General features: G+C 35.5%; 1 protein-coding gene across 5 annotated transcripts in view; it reads left to right on the forward strand.

Moving 5' to 3' along the window:
• Positions 1 to 22,215, forward strand: part of SS18 (SS18 subunit of BAF chromatin remodeling complex) — an 88,773-nt gene that overhangs the window by 50,398 nt on the left and 16,160 nt on the right. For 4 of the 5 annotated variants that reach the window (XM_047086925.1, XM_047086921.1, XM_047086922.1 and 1 more), the window contains 5 exons: positions 9,846 to 10,013; positions 10,675 to 10,779; positions 13,581 to 13,673; positions 14,386 to 14,508; positions 17,299 to 17,432. In XM_047086925.1, the coding sequence (XP_046942881.1) occupies positions 9,846 to 10,013; positions 10,675 to 10,779; positions 13,581 to 13,673; positions 14,386 to 14,508; positions 17,299 to 17,432 (623 nt within the window). The remainder of the gene's footprint in view (positions 1 to 9,845; positions 10,014 to 10,674; positions 10,780 to 13,580; positions 13,674 to 14,385; positions 14,509 to 17,298; positions 17,433 to 22,215) is intronic. The other variant, XM_047086926.1, reaches the window with a different exon arrangement.

The following is a 22,215-nucleotide window of genomic DNA, read 5'->3' on the forward strand; positions in this document are numbered from 1 at the left end:
TTCTGTGATTTGTCTACTTATTACTAATTTGAAGGAGTTCTTTATAGATTAAGGCTAGTCACCCTTTATTTAGTATATATAAAACATTTTGGAAGTTTTAGAACACTAGGAATTTAACTTTTTAAAATGACTTGTTCTAGTAATAGGATTCTGAAATGGTAATGTTACTTTTGTGGAAATATGTAGTTATGTATTAATTATGTCAGGCCTTTTGTTCAGCATTTGTTAAATTCTGGTCCAGATAGACTTAGGTAATAATTATTGCTAAAATGCTTTGGAGGACTCTGCCTGCTTGCTAGTGTGTTAAAACGTCTCAGAAGTCCTACAGTAAAGAAACTGATTTGATTTTGGTTAACACAAGTGTTTCACAAGTATAACACAAGTGGTAACACGAGTATTTTTTTGGGGGGCGGGTGCATATTACTGATCAAAAATAGGAACTAATATTCAGCGAGTGCCAGGTATGTATGTATCCAATTTAATCCTCACAATATCCTTGAGGTAGTAGTACTATGATTATCTTCAGTCCCTGCATGAGAAAACACGTCCTGTAGAAATCTAGGCAGGCCTCGTTTGTGCAGTTCTGGTATGCATTAATTTGAGTTACCACAGTTTGGTTAAATGACACCTTTTACCCAACAGCGTGGTTCAGATTTCAGTTATGGTAGATGAACTGTGAGCCCTTGTATGAAGTACAAACTTAGCTTCTGTCTCTTCAGTTTACGAATCACTGCATAAATAACAGATGACTGTCATAATCAGTGACTATTCATGTCACTTTTAGATGCTGCCAGTGATTGATCGCTGTGTATTTATCAGTTTATGCACATAAAGCAGAGTATATAGCTGTATTGCTTCCTTGGTTCCGAGTTATAAACCTTCACGATATTTTATGAAAGATAGAAGTGTAGTAGGGAAATGAGAAGTAATACTGCTGGAAATGAAATCCAAATCCTTTGTAAATAAAGTTAGAGAAGAAATTGCTGACTGGGAATGTTGACACTACTGCCATTTGAGAGACTCTAGATGTGTACTGCAAGTACTTTAGTGAAGGTGAACTCATTGATAACGTGAGAGTACTGGTTGTGATGAAAAGAACGAAGCTGTCCCAAAGAAGGTAAGACTGACAAAATACTTCCTGTTGAAATTCTTGGAGACATTTCATAACATTGAAAATAGAAAGGATAAAATGTTGGAAGCTGACCTGGACTTAGAAAGGAAGATGACAGTTGGCCAAGTTGTAAGAAAGATGCCAGCTCTGAGAAGTTAGCTGACTGCAAAGTTATAGGGAATGGTTCCTAAGACTGGCCTCACTTGTGACACTGACTGCAAGTTCTGGGTTCCCTTAAGCACTCTCAGGTTCAGAAATTTACTGGAAAGATACACAATTCTCACTGAAAACTGTTACACTGAAGAATTATGATTTATTATTATTAACATCAACCAAGGGAAAAAGTGCATAGGGAGAAGTCCAGAAGAGGTACCAAACATGGAGTGTCTCTTTCCCTGGGAGTCAGGATGCATTGCTCTCCTGGTCCCAATGTGTAACAATATGCACAGAGTATTGCCAGCCAGGGGAGTTCACCTAAGCCTCAGTGTTCAGAGGTTATATTGGGGCTGCATTATGTAGATTTGATTACCCAAGTTATTAATCTTAGTCTACAGTATGTAGTTCTTCTGAGTATGACCCGAAGTCCCTACCCAGGTTCAGGAGCTGTACGAATCCCCAAAATGTAACAAATATAACAAATCTTCAATATGAAAAAACGCTACAACTTTTTTACTTCCAAATGCAACACAGAAAACTTACAAATGAAGACATTATTTCAAATATTGTATCCCATAGAAATGGCATGTTTGACTTCTAGTTGATTTGAATATGTGAGAATTGTGTGTACACTCATCTCTCTTCACTGTTAAAATTAAATCTATGTAATATTGCTTAATATTGCAGGCTTCTGTTCCGTTTCAGGTGTATGCAGCAATTATATCATAGTTCAGATTATATTAGATGTTTGTTTATAATTTGATCACTATTGCTGTCTTGGATGAGTTTTTCAAGGTTGTAATTTTTTCCTCAATGATGACATTTTTCTGGTTATGAAAATAACTAATATTTAATATGAAATATCTGGAAAATACAGAAAAGAGTAAAGTCTAAAAATCACCTACAGACTTACTCTACAAGTTTTAAGTTACTTTACAGACAAGGTACAGTCCACCTAGGTATAGTAGGTAGACTGTACTTAGGCTCTTTGTAGCAGACGTTTGTTTGAGTACTTGTAATTACATAATTATTTGTAGTATCTGTTTAATTATTTTTTCCTAGACTCTTAAGTTCTATGAAGTCAGGAGCGTGTCTTGTTCACTACTTCGTCCTATTTGTTGACCGATAGATAAGCTAGGTTTCCTCATGTCATAACAAATTAGAAAGCTAGCATTCTTCTCTGTGCTATTGTCATCCATCAACTGTCATTCCAGAAATGAACCAAATAAAGAAGTGTCAGTTACTGTCAGATAAAACAGATGACCATCAGTTTACTGAAACCTTTTGGGTTTAGGGGACAAAATCCAGATGAGTTTCTTCAATAGATTATAAACTCTGTTTCATTACATTTTTTATTTAAAGATTTTTTTTTTATGTTTATTTACTTTTGAGACAGCATGTGTGAGCAGGAGAGGAGCAAAGAGGGAGGGGGAGAGAGAGAATCCCAGGTGGTCTCCCTGCAGTCAGCACAGAGCCGGACATGGGGCTCAATCCCATGAACCAGGAGATCATGACCTGTGCTGAAATTAAGAGTCGAACGCTTAACTGACTGATCTACCCAGGCGCCCCGTGATGCATTTTTTTAAACTTTATTTTGAATTAATTACAGGTTTATAGGAAGTTACAAAGGTAATACAGAGAGAGCCTATGTGTCTTACCCCAAGCCATCTCTAATCCCTCGCAACCACTGTTACGCTTTCATTTTTATACTTTTGTCATTTTCAGAATGTTATATAAATGGAATCACACAGTAGGAGGCCTTTAGAGATTAACTTTTTTCACTCAACCTAATTAATATTTTTCCAAGTTGTTGCATGTATCAGTTGTTCATATGTTGGTATTGCTGAGTTAGACTTCCATGGTATGGATATACTGGTTTGTTTAACCCTTGAGGGATATTTTAGTAGTTTCCAATTTTTGGCTTTTTACGTAAAGGTGCGATGTACAATTGTGTACAATTTCGTGTTTTTATTTGCACAAAAGTTTTCCCTTTTTTGGGATAGATATCAGCAGTGCAATTGCTGGGTCATATAGGTATACGTTTAGTTTTTTCAGAAACTGCCAAACAGATCACTAAAGTAGCTGTAGCATTTTAACGTTGCCCCCCCAGCAACGTATAAGAGGTCTGCTTCTTCTTTTTTCTTTCTTTCATTTTTATTTTTTATTTTTGAGAGAGAGGGAGCATATGTGTATGCACAAGTGAGGAAGGGGCAGAAGGAGAGGAAGGGAGAGAATCCCAAGCAGGCTCCACACCCAGCACAGAGCCCGGCACTGGGCTCAATCCCAGGACCCTAGGATCATGACTTGAACTGAAACCAAGAGTCGGATGCTTAACTAACTGAGCCACCTAAGTGCCCTGAGAGATCTGCTTTCTCCGAATTCTTGTCACCATTTGGTATTGTCAACATATTTTTTTTTAATCTTAGCTGTTCTAAAAATGTGAAGTGATATCTCATTGTGGTCTTAATTTGCATTTCCCTAACGGCTGCTGATACTGAACATCTTTTTTGTGTGCTTATTTGCCATCTGTATGTCCTCTTCAGTGAAGTCTCTTCATGTCTTTTGCCTATGTTCTAGTTGGATTGTTTGGTTTTTTACTGCTGAATTTTGAGAAGTCTTTATATATTCTCCTAGGATTAATTTTTAAATTTTCTCCCAATATTTTTTTACATAAAATTCAAACATGCAGGACACTTGAAGGATTGTATCTGTATAGTTGCCACCTGCATTCTACAGTTAGTATTTTACTAAATTTGTTTATTGTCTGTCCATCTACTAATCCATCAATTGTGTCTTATTTTTCAAAATGCATTTCACAGTAATCTGCAGATATCAGTATACTTTACTCGTGAACACTTTAGTCTGCATATCATTAGGACTTAACATTGTAAAATTTTATTTATTTTTAAAATAGTCTTTTTAAGGTAACATGTATGTGCAGTGAAATGCATAGATCTTAACTGTATCATTTGATGAGTTTTGATGTATTTATAACACGAATTCCTTATGATTCTTTTTATAGCTAACACCTTAAGTACCCTATGAGATGCAATCTTACTCCAATTTAAACATTAAAAAAAATTTTTTTTTAATGTTTATTTATTTTTGAGACAGAGAGGGACAGAGCATGAACGGGGGAGGGTCAGAGAGAGAGGGAGACACAGAATCTGAAACAGGCTTCAGGCTCTGAGCTGTCAGCACAGAGCCCGACGCGGGGCTCGAACTCACAGACCGTGAGATCATGACCTGAGCCGAAGTTGGACGCCCAACTGACTGAACCACCCAGGTGCCCCCCAATTTAAGCATTTTATATGAACCATAATCCAGCTTCTTTTATGGTCGAAGTGGATGATTGGTTATTCTTTCTCTTAGAACTCTATCTCATCATGTGGTCCTAAGACTACATGGATTGGAATCACCTGGGGTAGTTGTTAAAAAAAAAGATTTGTGTGCCCTATCCCATGCCTGCTAAACCAGAATCTCTAGGAATAAATTTTAGAGATTAAATTTTAACAGATATTCTAAGTCATGCTTATTTATTCCCTCAGAATTTTTCTGGGCAGAATAATCTCATATGTGCCAAATGGTTTGTAATTTTCCAACTTTCATGCTAAGTGACACAAAACTATATGTTCTAATGTAGCGCATCTCCATGGCTTTCTACTTGGGCTTGTTAGAGTTCCTTTCAGTTGATTATGATAGATGTTTAGCACTGACTTTGTTTTTGAATTAATTTTATTTATAGTAAAGTCAAAACTATGTATGAGGTCCAACTCTTAAGAAATTGCCTAATGTTTTATTTTTCTGGATTTATTAAGCAACAATACATCCCTTTTCTAACTTTCAATCACCAGAAAGCTAAATGCATACTCTCATTCCCAGACTAGTTTGTAGAGATGCCTATGATTTACAATTATGCTCTTGAGAATCCAGGGTTTCTTGACTCAACGCTGTTGACATTTTGAGCTGCATAATTTGTGTGGAGGCCTATCCTATGCCTTGTTGCGATATTTAGCAGTAGATCTGTCCTGTCTCCACTAGGTGGCAGGAGCATCACCACTCATAGCAGTTGTGACACCTAAAATGTCTCCTGGGGGACAAAATCACGCATGGTCGAAAATCACAGCTTTAAGAAATGGTTAATATGAGGATCTGCATATAAGGATGGTCTGTGTTACTAAGGAAACAGCAACAAAAGTTATTGATACTAGTATGTTTTAATACTTTCATGAAAATTTCTAAAAATTTCATGTTACGAAAAAGTTTATATCTCTTAGTGAACTTTTTTTACTAGCTGATATCTATCATGCTTCTGTTTTTTTTTCATTGGCTGCTAGGAAACTCAGCTAAGTTTGTATTAGTTACAGTGACTTTACTAAGTTTGGAGGATTTTATTAGTTACTTGGCTGTTCTTTTGTCTTTGATATTATATCTAAATGCCTTATGAACTATTGAAAACTTGATGAGAACAGATGTACATTGTAGGTATGTAAAAAATTCCGTTCATTTTAAATGGCTATTTAATAGATAGTGGGTTAGCTAATTGAGTTTGCTAGAATACTGGAATTTTTTTCTTGTAAATAAACTGTTAGTAATACCTTCAAATGAGAGCTACAAATGGTTTAGTTTGAGATTGAAAAGTTAAGAACAGTAGTAAAATGTGGTGAAATATGAATAGGAAAATATGCTTGGAGGGCATTACTTAAGCAATTTCATAGTCTAATTCTTATTATAGCATATAGATAGAGGTGGGGTAAAGAAACTTCTTGCATTTTAGGATTTTTATATTACAGTATATCAGTACATATGATACACTATTAGTGTATTATTAGTATAGTAACATCTATAAACTATAGTGTGTGTGTATATCTAGATATAGTATATTATGGATAATGTTACCTAGAACTGTTATCCTGGGATATATTACATGGGAGAAGTATGATTTGACTTTGGAGAGGAGATATACATAGTGGCTTTAAAGTTGTCATCATTTACTAGCTGTGCAACTCTAGGTAAGATTCTAAATGCTTGTAAACCTTAAATTAAATTTTCTTACCTGTAAAGTGAAGTTGATGATAGTATTACCTGTTTCATAGAGTTTGGGAAAATAAATAGTATACATAAAGCTCTTAGCTTAGTACCTGGCCTGTACTAAGTTCTCATTAACTGTTAGCTGACATTTAACCTTTATTTAAAATCGTTCATAGGTTAGTTATATGATTTATAGAGTTTTAGTGTATTGGTTTCCATTTGAAGATGTGAATATATGTGTGTGTATACAGAATTTTTAAAAAAATTACATAATCTTAAATTTTTCACAGATTAATGAAAACCTAATGTTATTTTTATAGTTGACTCTAAAAAAATTTTTGACCAGTAACTTAAGATAAAACTAAGTATTAACCATCTCATTGGAACAAAGAACTCCAATGACATAAAATGTGGTGATTTGGGAATATTTTACATCTGTTTAAGATATAGCACATTATTTCCATAGAATATCTGTTACATATGAAACTCAGAATGGAAAGAAATAATATTGTGATGAACATTTGTTATATGTTCTCTTAAAACACTTTTACAAAACATATGGTAGATAATTAAGACATTAAGATCTTTGTGTATGTAATATCACACTTTGTTGCGCATCTTAGCGTCAAAATGATTTATTTAAAAGATGAAGAACAACTTTTAAGCCATATAGTGATGTGTGATGTCATTGTTTGTAGAAAATGGTTATAATGGACTCATTTTGTAATCTTCCTTCTGTAGTACAGATTTTTACAAGTAATTTTGGTGTAAACTTTTGAGATTCAACTCTCATTTCCATTACTGTCTCAAAGGATGATAGACATTTGCCAGTGTAGCATATTTCATTATCACATGGAAAATAATACTATTCTTAAACAATCAAAGTTGAAGTCCTAATTTTTTTTTTAATGGGTAAGGCTTCAAGGAAAAAGATGAAAAACAACATGTTTTAGCAATGCTATCCTCCTCCATTCTCTGTGGTTTTAGGTTTGATCCTGACTGATGTGGAGGATCCTCAGAGGGAGGGAAGTGACAAAGAATAAAACGGTGGTGGTAATTGAGCTCTTTGGGATTGGAACTGCTGACAGTCCCAAAAGATAAAGCACAAGTGCCATGGTCTTTTCTATTTGGGGCTTAAGCTGGATTACTTTTCTCCTTTAGAGCAAAGCTTAGAATTTTTTTTGTTATTATATCCTTTTGGATTTCCCCCCAGCTATGATGTTTCTGCTTTCTTCCTCCTCTATTTGAAGTTCTGGTTCCAATGCATACTATATGCATTAGTTTTATAGTTGCCTTCTGTGAGACAGGAAGCCTTTAATCAGTGTTGGAGAAGAGAGTCAAAGCAAAACCTTCATTTACTGAAAATGAGTTACAGAAATGCCTAATCATACTGCCTATTAGATTATACCTGCTAGTGTTCAATACTTTATTATATACAAAATATATTTTAAAAATTACAACTTCAGTTAAACTAGTTTCAAGCTTGTGTTTTGTCTGGTTCCCAGTTGGTTGTCTTGATCTGTGGATTCCTTAGCTAAAAACTAGAAAATTAGGATCCTTACCTCTGTTAGTTGTTGGTGGTTTACATGAAATAAACATGAAAGTATGTCTGGCAGTGTTAAGTGCATTTAGTGTTAAGTTCTCTTCCCTTCCATTCTCCACCGAGCCATCTTATCCCTACTATAAAGAGTTTATTTCCTTGTTGAAAGAAAAGTCCTAGCGTAACCTTTGAAAGACTTATATTTATGATAAAATTAGAGGGAAAGAGGAATTTGAAACGAAGTAGAAGAACAAAAGATGGCAAATAGGAGAAAAAGAGCTCTGATAAATTACTTTAGATAATACAGGTCTTCAAAGTGGAAGAGTTAAATTCTTTTTGCTAATGTTGTTGCTGCTTTTGTAGGCTAGTAATATGTTTAAAGAGGTAATTGTGTTTTGTTTTTAACTTTTATTTAAATAAACGATGAACTTTTGGCTGTTCTGCGTAATTTCTACTGTACAAGTTTTCTCAGGCCTCTAATCCTTTACTTTTGTCCTTAAATTGTCCGTGAGTCAGTAAAGGAGGAGTACGTAGCTGTTTAAGCAGTAAACTGGGGGATGACTCATATGTACTTCTGAGACAGTAATGGTTATGATGGTAGAATGATGAGTTCTCCATACCATCACTTGACCCAGTGAACCTCTGAGGAGCTGTTTACATTGTTAGGTGGCAACACAGAACTTTATGGCCATTGTTGATTATTTCACGTGATATATTTTTAGTGTTGCCAATGTGATACTATAGCAGTGGTAGTGTGGCTACCTGGATATTGCTTGCTTTGGAGGCTGTAGTTCTTTTTTTTGTTGTTTTGATTTTTTTTCATGTTTATTATTTATTTTTGAGAGAGAGGGTGAGAGAGCACGAGTAGGAGAGGGGCAGAGAGAGAGGGAGTTACCTTCTAATCCAAAGCAGGCTCCAGGCTCTGAGCTGTCAGCACAGAGCCCAACGTGGGGCTCACACTCCCTATCCATGAGATCATGATTTGAACCGAAGTTGGATGCTTAACCTACTGAGCCACCCAGGTGCCCCTGGGCACTCTAATTCTGATACCTGACTCTATGGCTTATTAACAGTTTTCTGCCTAGGTATTTTTGATTGTGTGTGTGTTAGTACTTACTAAGAAGCACTACAACCCTTTGATTTCAGGAAGACCTTTTTCATTTATAAATCTTATAGATGGAAAAGGGAAAGAAGACCCTTTAAAGAATTAATCCTAAAATTAAAGTTTATGAAATCCGCCAATATAAATGTATTTATAAATGTGTCGTTTCCCTATCTACCATTATATAATGAAATGAGTGGGAATTGAAAAGGGGGGGAAAAAGGGATGTCCAGAGATTAGGTTTCTTTCCTAATCTGGTTTGACCCCTGCTTTGCTGTGTGATTTTGTGAAGTTTGTTGTGGTATATTTTCTTATATAGCTTAAAGATTTGGGGCGCCTGGGTGGCTCAGTCGGTTGAGCGTCTGACTTCGGCTCAGGTCATGATCTCACAGTTCGTGGGTTCGGGCCCCACATCAGGCTCTGTGCTGATGGCTTAGAGCCTGGAGCCTGCTTCAAATTCTGTGTCTCCCTCTCTCTCTGCTCCTCCCCTGCTCATGCTCTGTCTCTCTCTCCTTCAAAAGTAAATAAAAACATTGAAAAAAAAAAAAAAAAGATTCTGTTTTTCCCAGGAGAATTCTGTAGATAAATACTATGTAGCATATCTTGAAAAATGCATATATTCAGGATGTTTACATATTATATTCACTTTGTTTTTTAAAGAAATTACTAGAACACTCCTTCAGTGGATTTCAGATGAACTACCATGTATTAGTTGTTTTCCCTCATTTGCAGATTATTTTTGGCATGTGAACTTCAACTGAAAGATTTATTTTTATTGAAGTCAGTTTTCATTATAATACCTTACATATTTTGGGGGTTATATGATAAAATACTTTTGTATTTCTCTTAAGGTATTAAAATTATATGTAAAAAAATTGTGTGCATAATATTTTGTCTCTTTTCAGCTCCAATGATGCATCAGCAGCCTCCTTCTCAACAATACAATATGCCACAGGGAGGTGGGCAGCATTATCAAGGCCAGCAGCCTCCTATGGGAATGATGGGTCAAGTTAACCAAGGCAATCATATGATGGGTCAGAGACAGATTCCTCCTTATAGACCACCTCAACAGGGTAAGATTACATTTGGGAAATTTCCTGCTTAATATAAATAAAAGTATAGTTGAAAGGCTTTACATTTTAATTAACATTTCATATAGGCAAATTCAGGGCTTTGTGTTTCTTGATTTTTAGTATTATTATTATTATTATTATTACATATTTTTTTCTAAAAGGTAGTGGATATAGTAGGTACAAAGGTTCATGGAGTGGATAGGAACTTCCTGCTACACAGCTTCCTTTTATTTTTTTCTGGGAAGAGGTTATATCATAAAATTTTATATCAAAAGCTCACTAATGTATAGCAGAAAATACAATTTTAATTTTGAGAAGTTACTTAATATGTGGTCAGAAACAAACTCTAGTTTATTCCAAACTGCTCTAACATCAAAAAGAAAATTAATTTTCTACTAGTTTGAACCTTTTTTAAAGAAGTTAGTGTTTGTTTTTTTAAGTTGGTATTGTTAGGTCCTGTATGTATGGTCGTAATAATTTTTGTGAAACGTGGTGTTGCTGTGTGTTATGGATGTGTGTGTATAAAAATAGTTCAAAGTATCTCAATTGCCAGAGCATCTACAGGTGAGAAATAATCTCTTATAATATCAGATTAGAAAAGAAAGCCTTTGATGACATAGAAAACAAATTATTTATGTCTTGACTGGTTGTGGTTTTTCAGGCCCACCACAGCAGTACTCAGGCCAGGAAGACTATTATGGGGACCAATACAGTCATGGTGGACAAGGTCCTCCAGAAGGCATGAACCAGCAATATTACCCTGATGGTAAAATCTCCTAATGTTAACTTTCCCATTTTCTATTCCCTCCCCCAATATTAATGCAGATAGCTGTTCAAAACATTTTAATGAGGATGAAGAAACTAACAATATGTTTCTTCTAAATTTAGAAACACTTTAATAATCTAAAGCACCAGTGATTGCATTAGTGTATAATCTCTATCAAAGTGTATTTTGTTTAAATAGTCCATATTAGTACCATCAGGAATGACATTCTGTCATTGGAATCCTTTCTTATATAAAAGAAGATTGAACTAAAGCAAATGTTACTGATTTCACTTTTTTTAATAGCAGCTTTATTGAGATAATTCACACACTGCAAAGTTCACCCATTGGTTTACTTTTATGCATTGTATAAATACATAGAAGATAATAGTTCTTGAGTCTGTTTCCAAGTTTTATCATTTTAGTTAATGTTAAATACTTCTCAAAGAACTGTGGTTTATATACATTAGCATTTACATTTGAAAATTTTGGAGGCTAAATTATACCCATAATATAACTGTGTATAGAGTTAGTAGAATAGGAAAAGCATTTGGAAACCAGATTTTAATTTTAATTATTTAGCTTAATGGTATTTTTTTTTAGTGGGAAGGGGCTTGTGAAAAGGTGGTCACTGAAGATGTATTGCATTTAGTAATGATCCAAGCAGAAGTAGGCTTTCTCACTGTACAGGGTTTTCCATTTTTCTGTATGTTTGAAATTTTATGATACAGTGTTGAGGAAAAAATAATCCAAACATACAAAACTGTGGTAAATTGGAGGTAGCTGTTCACGTTACAGTATGATTTGTCTTGTTATGAAAGGATTTGTCAAAATCTTCATTTATCCAGGAAGCTCCCCTGGTATATTTAAGTAAACTATTTAACAGAGAAACTTGGAGAAACTAAAAATTAAAAGCTAAAGTGTTGGGACTGGCGATTTGAAGCTAATGTAAACTAGTAAGAAGATAGAATGTGGTGTATTTAAAAAATCATTTAGCTGCCAGTTTTGGGTTCATATGTAAAGCATAAAGGTACATCAGTATAAGGATGCTGGTTTTTACTGCAGAGGCAGAGCAAACACTCACCTGTAGAATTTTGCATATGATAAATGTTTGCCAGTGATAGTGAGGATGTGTACGGATATTTCTTACAAGAAAATGACATATTTTTTTAAGTCTCAGGTTTTCTTGCCCTGAATATTCAGAATGTTGGATTTTTTTTTGTTGTTTCACATGTAGACATTATATTAAGATTTTTTTCAGTGAGAAACTTCAGAATGTTTATATACTGTGGATATTTTAAAGAAGTGAAATCTAGTTTGTTAAATTTATTTATTAGGAAGTCTGAAAGTAAACAATTGTTTTAATTTGTAAAATGCGTTTTATATAACTGAGTTGAATTTGACACTATTATTTTGGTCCTGTGTATTTCCTGAAATGTGAAATGTATGTTGTTATAAATATGACCTTTCTATTCAGAATAGATAGACATATTATTTTTGTATATATCAGAACTTTAAGGTTACTGTAAATTACTTATTACGTCAGGGAATTAAAAAATCTAAATGGTATCATTTTTGCATAGGTGTGTATTAATATCTTTTTCTCACATTTATGTAGAGTATTCCATTCATAACAACAGTTTTCTGAAACAGCATTGGATATTTTCTTACCAGATATTTATGCCAGTAAATATATAGATTAGGAGTTGGCAAACTTCTTTCTGTAAAGAGGCAGAGAGTAAGTATTTTAGTCTTTGTGGGCCATATGGTCTTAGTCTCAACTACTGAACCCTTGTTGTAGCATGAAAATAGCTGTAGGAAATGTGAATGGGCATGCCTGTGTTCAGTAAAACTTTATTTACAGAAACAAGCCACTGGCCATATTTATACTGCAGGCCATCGTTTGCCAACCCTTAATGTAGATATTTCTGAGGTAGTTTGGGAATGTTGGAATCCTAGAACACTGAGTATAACATTTATTCATAACTGTATTCCTTCTTAATTAGGCATTCATTGAAAATTTAGTTTAGATTTTAGCTAACTGAAGTGTTATTTCCTCTATTTTCTTAGTACTACTTAGTTAAAAGAACTAGACTATTGATTTTCATTAAAGTCCAGTCATAAAATTTATCGAGCCTTAATACTAAAGGGGTACTCTAGCACTTAACACAGTATTAATTTTATGTAGGTATATGTTTATGATACTCTAGAAATACTTTCTAAAGACTTCTAGAATGGCAGCGTTAAGCAATAATGTTCTTATATCTGAAAATAACTTTATGAGATACATTATGCAAGTAAATAGAATGTGAAAAATTTGTTTCAGTTTCTTTCAGGGGAAAAAAACTTATGGAGCTTTTTTATATTTTGCATTGTTTTAGCATATGCTGTGGAATTGGCGACCAGCAGAACAGGTGTTTAACAAAATATGATAATTGCTTCCTTTGTTCATTCTAATTTAATTCAAGTTATTTACATGTGAAAGGCCTAAATGCTTTCATTCTCTCTTTTTTTAAAAAAATTGAAGACAAAGTTTTTCTCCCCCCCCCCTTGATGAGGATGATCAGTTAAGACTAAGTGTAATGTTTCTAAAACTACTGTTTTTGCTTTTAAAAAATTTGCACGTTATCTCAATATGGAAACAATCACATTGGTAAATATTTGGCTAATGCAATTGAAATTATTTTTTATGTATTTCCATTTCTTTTTCTTTTTTTCAATTTTATCTGAAAGTTTAAATATATTTAGGGTTTTCACTCAGTGGCCATTAACGTTTCTTCCTGTCTCTTGTCGAATTGATGTAGGTCATAATGATTACGGTTATCAGCAACCGTCGTATCCTGAACAAGGCTACGATAGGCCTTATGAGGATTCCTCACAACATTACTACGAAGGAGGTATCTATATACCTTCACACACATACACATATATATCCCCTTCTACAGGAATGAAAATTCTTGCATAAGACAACTTCTACCCATGCAAAGCTCTTGTAGAATACTAGTTGCTGGCTGTCTTGAAAGTTACAGGGATCCCAGAACAATTAAAATAATTTCCTTACAAATATTTAAAATGTGTAACCATGACTTGCCATTTCTAACAACAATAAAAAGACTAAAACATTTAAAAATAATTTTTTCCTCAGTGGAAATTTTCTATTTGAACATAAATCCATCAATCCAATTTTTTTTTCTTGTGTGTGTTTACATATGTATAATTTTACATATAAGTATAGTGCCTTTAGGAAACAGCTTGCTGATCTTGTGTAGCTAGTGTGTGCTCTTGTAGCTGTCTTTAATTTTGTCTTTTTTATTTTATTTAGCATAGTCATGATCTTATGACTGTGATGTTCCAGTAAATGTAATGCTCGTATGGCAGAGACGCTGAAAATGCTGCAGTTCAACCTTGCAAAATTGGCTTTAACTGCAGTTTGTTTGGCCGAAATCCTTCTGTTTGGTTTGAGTTTTTTCTTTGTTTTGTTAACTTTCAAAAATCAATATGGCATTTCATTTTGTTCTTGTGTTGTTGGCTATGCATCTTAGAGTAAAAAAGTTAATTAAGCAAACTTCTCAGTTTTTTTTCTTTTTCTCTTCTCCAATTATCCTGTAGGAAATTCACAATATGGCCAACAGCAAGATGCTTACCAAGGACCACCTCCCCAACAGGGATATCCACCCCAGCAACAGCAGTACCCAGGGCAGCAGGGCTATCCAGGACAGCAGCAGGGCTACGGTAATAGTTTTTTGCAGTTTTGTTTTGAAATATTGAAGGACATCTTTAATGTTTATTTCTCTAAGAATTCTTCTTTTCAAAAATACGATTTTAGCTCAGTCTATTACTGACTGAGTAATTGAAAATGTTTTTTCTCCAGTAAACTGGTAATCCATTTAAAAAGAAACATAAGCTAGAGGGGGTTCATTGACCAAAGGTAAGGTATGTAATCATTTAAAATGAGTTCTTAAACCTCGTTGGCATTCATGCCCAGCCAGTAGCTTTGTGTGTGCTTGGAAAACCGATGAATTGGGTGATTATTGACCATATCTACGTAATTCGCTTAGCAAACTTATTTCTAAAAGTAATGACTGTTACTATGAAAAATAACATTGACTTTTGGAGTACAAATGAGATTTACTTGGAATGCATAAAGAAAATGTTTTGTCATTCTTTGGTTAAATAGCAATATACACATCCATAGAGGTGTATTTATTGCTGTTATGTATCTTACAGAGTTTGGGGAAGTATAGCTGTATTTTCTTATTATAAACTCACTATAAGAGTTATAGTAGCTGGATATCTAGCTTTAAATAACTTTATTAGACAGGGAGTGGGAATGATAAAGACCTGATCTCTCATTCATAAATTTTAGGCCACTGTCACTACTCTCTATATATGAAAATATGGTTCTAATGCTAGAGAAGTAACTGCTTATTAATCTGACATCATCTCTTGCTAACATAGTCTCTTTTTTACATCAGTAATATTTTATTATTTTTATTCATTAGTTTAAGCTCTGAGATTACTCTGGGCACCTCTCTCTACTCGTTATAGCAAGCCTCAGAACCAAAATCAGATTGAAATTCTCTTGTGTCTTCCACTTATGCATTGAAATTTGGTCAGGTGTTAGGAGCCAGGCATTTCCCCCCAAACTGATAAGTTCTAGTTCTTTAATTTGAGATATGACTTTAGAAATACTCCATGGATGGGGGCACCTGGGTGGCTCGGTTAAGCGTCTGACTTCGGCTCAGGTCATGATCCCACAGTTCGTGGGTTCGAGCCCTACATCGGACTCTGTGCTGACAGCTCAGAGCCTGGAGTCTGCTTTGGATTCTGTGTCTCCCTCTCTCTCTGCCTCTCTCTCGCTTGTGCTCTCTTTCTCTCAAAAATAAACATTAAACAAATTTTTTTAGAAATATTCCATGGATTTCTTGTTTGTTTTTGTTATTTGTTTTGTCTTTTTAAGTGAGCTCCAGCATGGCTTAAACTCACGACTCTGGGATCAAGACCTAAGCCGAGATTAAGAGTTGGACACTTAACCAACTGAGCCACCTAAGCATCCCGGGATTTCTTGTTTTTACAAAGGAATTCTTGCTCTTCTCAAATGGCATTTTCATTTCCTGACCATTGAATATTTGTATTTTGAATAAGTATTCTAGTTTTACTGTGTTTACGTGAAAACAAATATGATGTGGTTAAATCAGGTAAATTCATTTATTTAAGATAAATATTATTTTCAGTGGGAAGAGGGAGTAAATGAAATGTATTTTTGGTTAGAGTAGTTAACTGCTGTTTTGTTCGACCTTGGGAATCCCAAAGGAGAAGTTCCCATTTTGCTTATTTGTAGGCTTCTGTTGTCATACTTTCTTCTAATAGAAGAGTTAGACTTTTAATAATTGAGTGTATAATAATTAAATAAATAATAGACCGATGGAATTTATTTAAGCTTGAACATTTATTCTCTTTGACACTTTCCTCTGCCATCAGTGTTTTTTTTTATGGCAGATTTTGAATGGCTATGATAGAAAACATTTAAGTGTCAAAGCTTTTCGGCTTATGCTTTATAAAGCATTCTTTACAATAGGCAGTAGTAGAATTTATGAAACAGACATATTTGTTTGGCAAGCCAAATTAGTCCCTTGCCATCTCTGGAATTGGAAATCATTCATTTTTATGGGTTAAGTATTAAAGGTGATTGGTACACAGAGTGTAACTTTTGAATCAAGTTTTTTCACATGCAACCTGTGGCTTTTCAAGTCTTTGGTTTTGGTTTGAAAATATTGTGGTAGTAAACTTATTAATGCAGAGCATAAAGCATTCTTTTGGTGATTGCAAATATCAATCTAGAATTTCATGGAAAATTATTCTTTGTGATTCTCTGGTGATTGCAAGTGTAAATCTAGAGTCATACAGCTGTAAATATCATTGATTCTCAAACTTTATTTAGAAATTATTTCAGTATTTTAATTTGAATCTGCTTGCTTTTTCTTTTATTTACTTTTTACTTTTATTTTTAAAGTTTATTTATTTTGAGAGAGCGAGAGAGAAGGAGAGAGCCTGAAGCTGGGCCCGTGAGGGGCTCAGACTCATGAACCATAAGATCATGACCTGAGCTGAAACCAAGAGTTGACACTTAACTGACTGAACCACCCAGGGCCCTTGTTGCTTTTTCTTTTACCTGTTGCTTACAGTGGTTAACTTTCTAGTAGTGGTATAGATGAATTTTCTTGATACCATGGAATTAACCTGCTTAACAACTCCTGAGTCGCTTTTACGTATTTGGAAAAAAATTCATGACTAACACATAGCTTACTGGTTACACCGAATCAAAACATTTTGTACATGGCACTATCCTTATAATATTTTCATTCTTACAACCTTTGGAATTTATTTCAAAAAGCATTTGAGAAGATCAAGATACCAACTATCTTTTTTGTTTAGATATAAAAACGTGATAACACCTGGTTCTAAACCCTTTCAAGAATTCTGTTTTTATCTGGGCTTTTGTTTATGTTAATTATTTTGCAGGTCCTTCACAGGGTGGTCCAGGTCCTCAGTATCCTAACTACCCACAAGGACAAGGTCAGCAGTATGGGGGTTATAGACCAACGCAGCCTGGACCACCACAGCCGCCACAGCAGAGGCCTTATGGATATGACCAGGTAAATTATTTGGCCAACTGTGTGATTGCCCCATTATTTGCTCCCCCTTGATAAGGTTGTTTTTCACTTGAAGGCATGTTTTTCCCTCCTCCTGTTCATAGTATATGAGTTAACAAAAAAATTTACTTTTAAGTCTTTTTCATAGAATGCTAGCACAGCTGACCATAGTTACTGTCACATGTAAAACATGTCTTATCTCTGAGACCCAGCATCCATTCATATTCATATTCTCTTTCTCTTTCTCTCTCTCTGGTCTTCACCGGGGCATTCCAGACATCATTCCCTCTTCTAAAGCCCCTGATTTCTCTCATCTCCCTCACATTTATTGCTGAAGACTGTGCATTGACACATAGAGACATGGAATCCATCTGTGTCAACTCTCTTAGTAGCTCTTGTCTTCGTTTCAGCATATCCATTACCTTCTGCCACATTGGTGGTGTCCTGTCTCTTTAAATCCATAGTTACTTCTGCCTCTGTTGCCTCCTTTCATATCCCTTATTTCAAGTATTAAAAATGTTTATCTCGGGGTGCCTGGGTGGCTCAGTCGGTTGAGCGTCTGACTTCGGCTCAGGTCATGATCTCATGGCTCATGAGTTCGAGACCCACGTCGGGCTCTGTGCTTACAGCTCAGAGCCTGGAGCCTGTTTCGGATTCTGTCTCTCTCTCACTCTCTTTCTCTCAAAAATAAATAAACGTTAAAAAAAAAATTTTTTTTTCTTAACGTTTATCCCCTGTTATCTTTCCTTCTGCTTTCACATATGTAGAGATGTAGCTCATTCTAAGATGACTGTATCCTCTTGAACCTAGTATTTATTTAAGTTCCTTCTTTTCACCAGTAAACTTTTCAGACTTAACTAATCTGTGCCACAGTCATTGTTTTCTGAATCTTGCTGTTATGCATACTCTAAATTATAATGAAAGTGATGTATTATGTTGGCAGTTTCCTTAGATTGATTTCAGATTTGTCTAATGACCTTCTAGTGAGGAAAATCTGGTCTGCTCACTACTTAAGCTACCTAAAACAGCTTATTTTTTTTGTAAGTTATGGTTCCAGGGCCAGTGTTGGTGATCTGGTTTGAGGAACAACACAATGCAGTACTAATCAGAACTTGAGGTATGAGCAATTTTTTTATCAGTGCTCTCTCAAGCCTACAACGCCTTGTACTGACACTTCCTATTTAAGTGATAAAAGAGATAAAAGAGACTTAAAAGGGTAAGGACAAATAAGTCATATATTTAAAAATACACTATTAATCAAAGGGTTAGGCAGAAATTTTATTTAGATTTTAAAAGTAAAAAAAGTCTTGGCTAATGAGTGCTTAAGGGCAAGATTCCTGAGCACAAGATTTAGGCTCATTCTAGTCCACAAGTTAACTTTTTAATTTTTATCTATTTATAATTAATTAATTGATTGATTGATATTTTGAAGTAGGCTCCACGCCTGATGTGGGGCTTGAACTCACGACCCTAAGATCAAAGAGTCCCATGCTCCACTGACTGAGCCACCCAAGCAAGCACCCCCACAAGTTAACTTTTTAAAAAATGAGCTTCTGATCATTTATTCTTTCAGTCAACAAATATTTATTAATTATCTTCATGTGCTGGGCACTATTTTAAGTCCTATGCTCCCTACGGCTGGTGGAACAGCTAGCTATTTTGGTCTCTCTAACTTCACTTTTGAATGTTTATTGTTTATTTTGAGAGAGAGAGTGCCTGTGCACGAGCAGGTGAGGCACAGGGAGAGGGAGAGAGAGGATCCCGAGCAGGCTCCACCCTCAGTGTGGAGCCCCATGCGGGGCTCAATCCTACGACCGTGAGATCATGACCTGAGCCAAAAATAAGAGTTGGACCCTCAACCAACTGAGCCACCCAGGTGCCCCTCTTGCCTTCACTTTTGACACATTTGACACATGTTCCTATTTTCATTCCTGAATGGTCTTCTTTGCTTCTAATTACTGTGCTTCTTTACTTCTCTTAGATTTCTAGTGATTCCTTCTTTATTGTTTCATTTTCTTGTCTCACTTGTTTCTTGTCTTTCTTTTAAGTAAAAATGTTTGGCTCAGTGTTTTTCTTGGTCTCTCTACTCACCCTGTCTTATATTTTCAGTATCCTTAGCCCACCCTCTGCAAACCAACTTCAGCTCCATTTTTTCAACTTGTACAGAACATCTCTATTTGGATGTCTTGCCATTTCCATCAACTTCAGCATGTTGTGGACTAAACTAACCGTTTTCTCTCTAAATGACGTATTTCTAAATCCCCTAAACTTAACATCAGTCATTAAGTAAATGTTTCTTGAGCAACATTTATATGCCAAGTATCTACGATTGGGGTACATTGGGAAATATAGACAGACATAAACTGTACCTTTATGAGCTTAAATCTAGATAAATCTAGATGAGATCCAGAAGAATAAACAGATGGTATAATATAGTATGAGAAGTCCTTGAAGTCAAGACTTTTGTGGAAGGGGGATACTAATCTAGATCACAGAAAAAATGTTCTTTGGGAAGTATTATAATAGTGTGAGGGCCCAAGGACGAGTAGGTATTAGACAAGTAGACATAGAAGAGGGAAGTGTATTCTAGTCAGAAAGAGGTGCATTCACAAAGGACTACTAGTGTTAAGGGGTGTGGTTGAGTAAAGTAGAAGCATGGGGAGGGAGAGGCAAGATTGGAGAGAGAAGTTAGGTTTAGATTGGGAAGACTCTCACAAGCCATGTTACGGGACTTGGACTTTATCCTGACATCATTTGAAGCCTTTATAAGACATTTTAAATGATGTATATAATATATTAGCTGTGCGTGGCACTTGGTGAACATGATATGTAAAAGATTATGTGTTGTGATATATAGCATATATGATAGATATGTGATACACTACCTCTTTCATTATAACTATTCCACTCCATAAAGTTCCTAGGAATTTGGGATGGTACTATAGAAAAAGACCCATGACGTTTGGCTAGATGCCAGCCACATCTCCTTCCCCACTAGAAAAGGCTATGAAGAGGGGACCATTTTAGCTACTTCAGTGTTAGTAGTCTGCCCATATTTATCAGAGATTTCACCTTATCTGTATCCCCCAATCCAAACACTTGTTGGTCTTTTCATTTTAGGGAAAGTAGTTCACCTCTTCAAGATAATGAAGGGAACAGAAAACTAATACAGATTCTTAAATCCAATAGTAATATAATTATAGTGGTGGTTTAGGCAGATGACTCTTCTAGCAGTGTGCACAGTGAATTCAAAGGGGGGAAATTGAGAGATAAGCCTTGCTAGGGGCTGTTGTTTCTCCATCATTTCTTCCCATATCACTAAACAGCAGCTTGATTCTTTCAGTTCCTCAGGCCAAGAACCTGGAGTCATCTTGGCTCCCCTCTTTTTTGCAAATCAAGCATCTTGTCAACCAGCAAATTTCATCACCTCTCCCTTCAAAATATATCCAGTATCTGGCCATTTTTACAACCTTCTGCTCTTACCCAAGTCAGAGTTACAACTGTCATTCACCTGAACTGGTCTTCTGCTTTTGTCCTAGCTCTGCTATAGGATATGCTCCACATAGGACCCAGAATGATCTTTTAAAAACATTAGATTATGCCACCCCACTGTGCAAAGCCCTGTGGTGACTTCAGTCTTACTTAAAGTAAAAGCAAGACCTTAGAATAACCTACAAAATCCTACATGACTTGTGCCCCCACTACCTGTCCCACCACTTCATCTCTGTATTTTTAGAATTTTTTAAATATTTATTTATTTATTTTTGAGAGAGACAGAGAGAAAGAGCGAGCACACAAGAGGGGGAGGGCCAGAGAGAGAGAGGGAGGCACAGAATCTGAAGCAGGCTCCAGGCTCTGAGCTGTCAGCACAGAAACCGATGTGGGGCTCAAGCTCAATGAGCCCTGAGATCATGATCTGAGCCAAAGTTGGACGCTTAATCGACTGAGCCACTCAGGCACCCCTCACTTCATCTCTGTATTTATAGCTGCCCTCATTCACTTTGCTTCAGTCACTTTACTGTTCCTTAAACACATCAAGCATATTTCTACCTCAGAACCTTTGTATTTGCTGCACCCTTTATTGCCAGAACTCTTCCCCGAGACGTATAGCTGGCTTCCTCCCTTTCTTCAAATCTCTGCTGTGTTCTGTCACCGTATCATATCAAGGAGTCCTTCTACCTATGTAAAATAGTAACATCTTGCATTGCCTCACTTTATAGTAGCCCCCCTCTACCCACAGAGGATATGTTCTGAGACTCTTAAAAACCACAGATAGTACTGAACCCTGTATATACTATATTTTACCTATGTAAATACACCTATGGTAAAGTATAATTTTAAATTAGGCACAGAAAGAGATTAACCGTAAAGAATAGAAAAATAATTGTAACAGTATACTGTAATAAAAGTTATACAAATATGGTCTTTCTCTCTCAAAATATCTTATTGTACTGTACTCACCCTTGTGATGATGTGAGCTGATAAAATGCCTACACGATAAGGTGAAGTGAGGTGATGTATGCATGTGACATGGTGTTGGGCTGCTATTGACCTGACGATATGTCAGGAGGATCATCTGCTACTGAACCGCAGTTGACCACAGGTCACTGAAATTGTAGAAAGCAAAACTGTGGGTAAGGGGGAACTACTGTATTTTCCTACCCTTCTGTATTTAAACAACTTTTTTGAAGTATTATTGACATTCCATAAACTGCATATATTAAAAGTACACAATTTGGTACTTGTCAATGAGTCAGTCTTTTCAATTTTACCTATTCTGGTGTAT

Source organism: Lynx rufus, unplaced genomic scaffold (genome assembly GCF_022079265.1).
Source record: "Lynx rufus isolate CCGP_SWC_20201006 ecotype Redwood Valley unplaced genomic scaffold, mLynRuf1.p SCAF_22, whole genome shotgun sequence".
In the NCBI taxonomy this organism is placed as follows: Eukaryota; Metazoa; Chordata; class Mammalia; order Carnivora; family Felidae; genus Lynx; species Lynx rufus.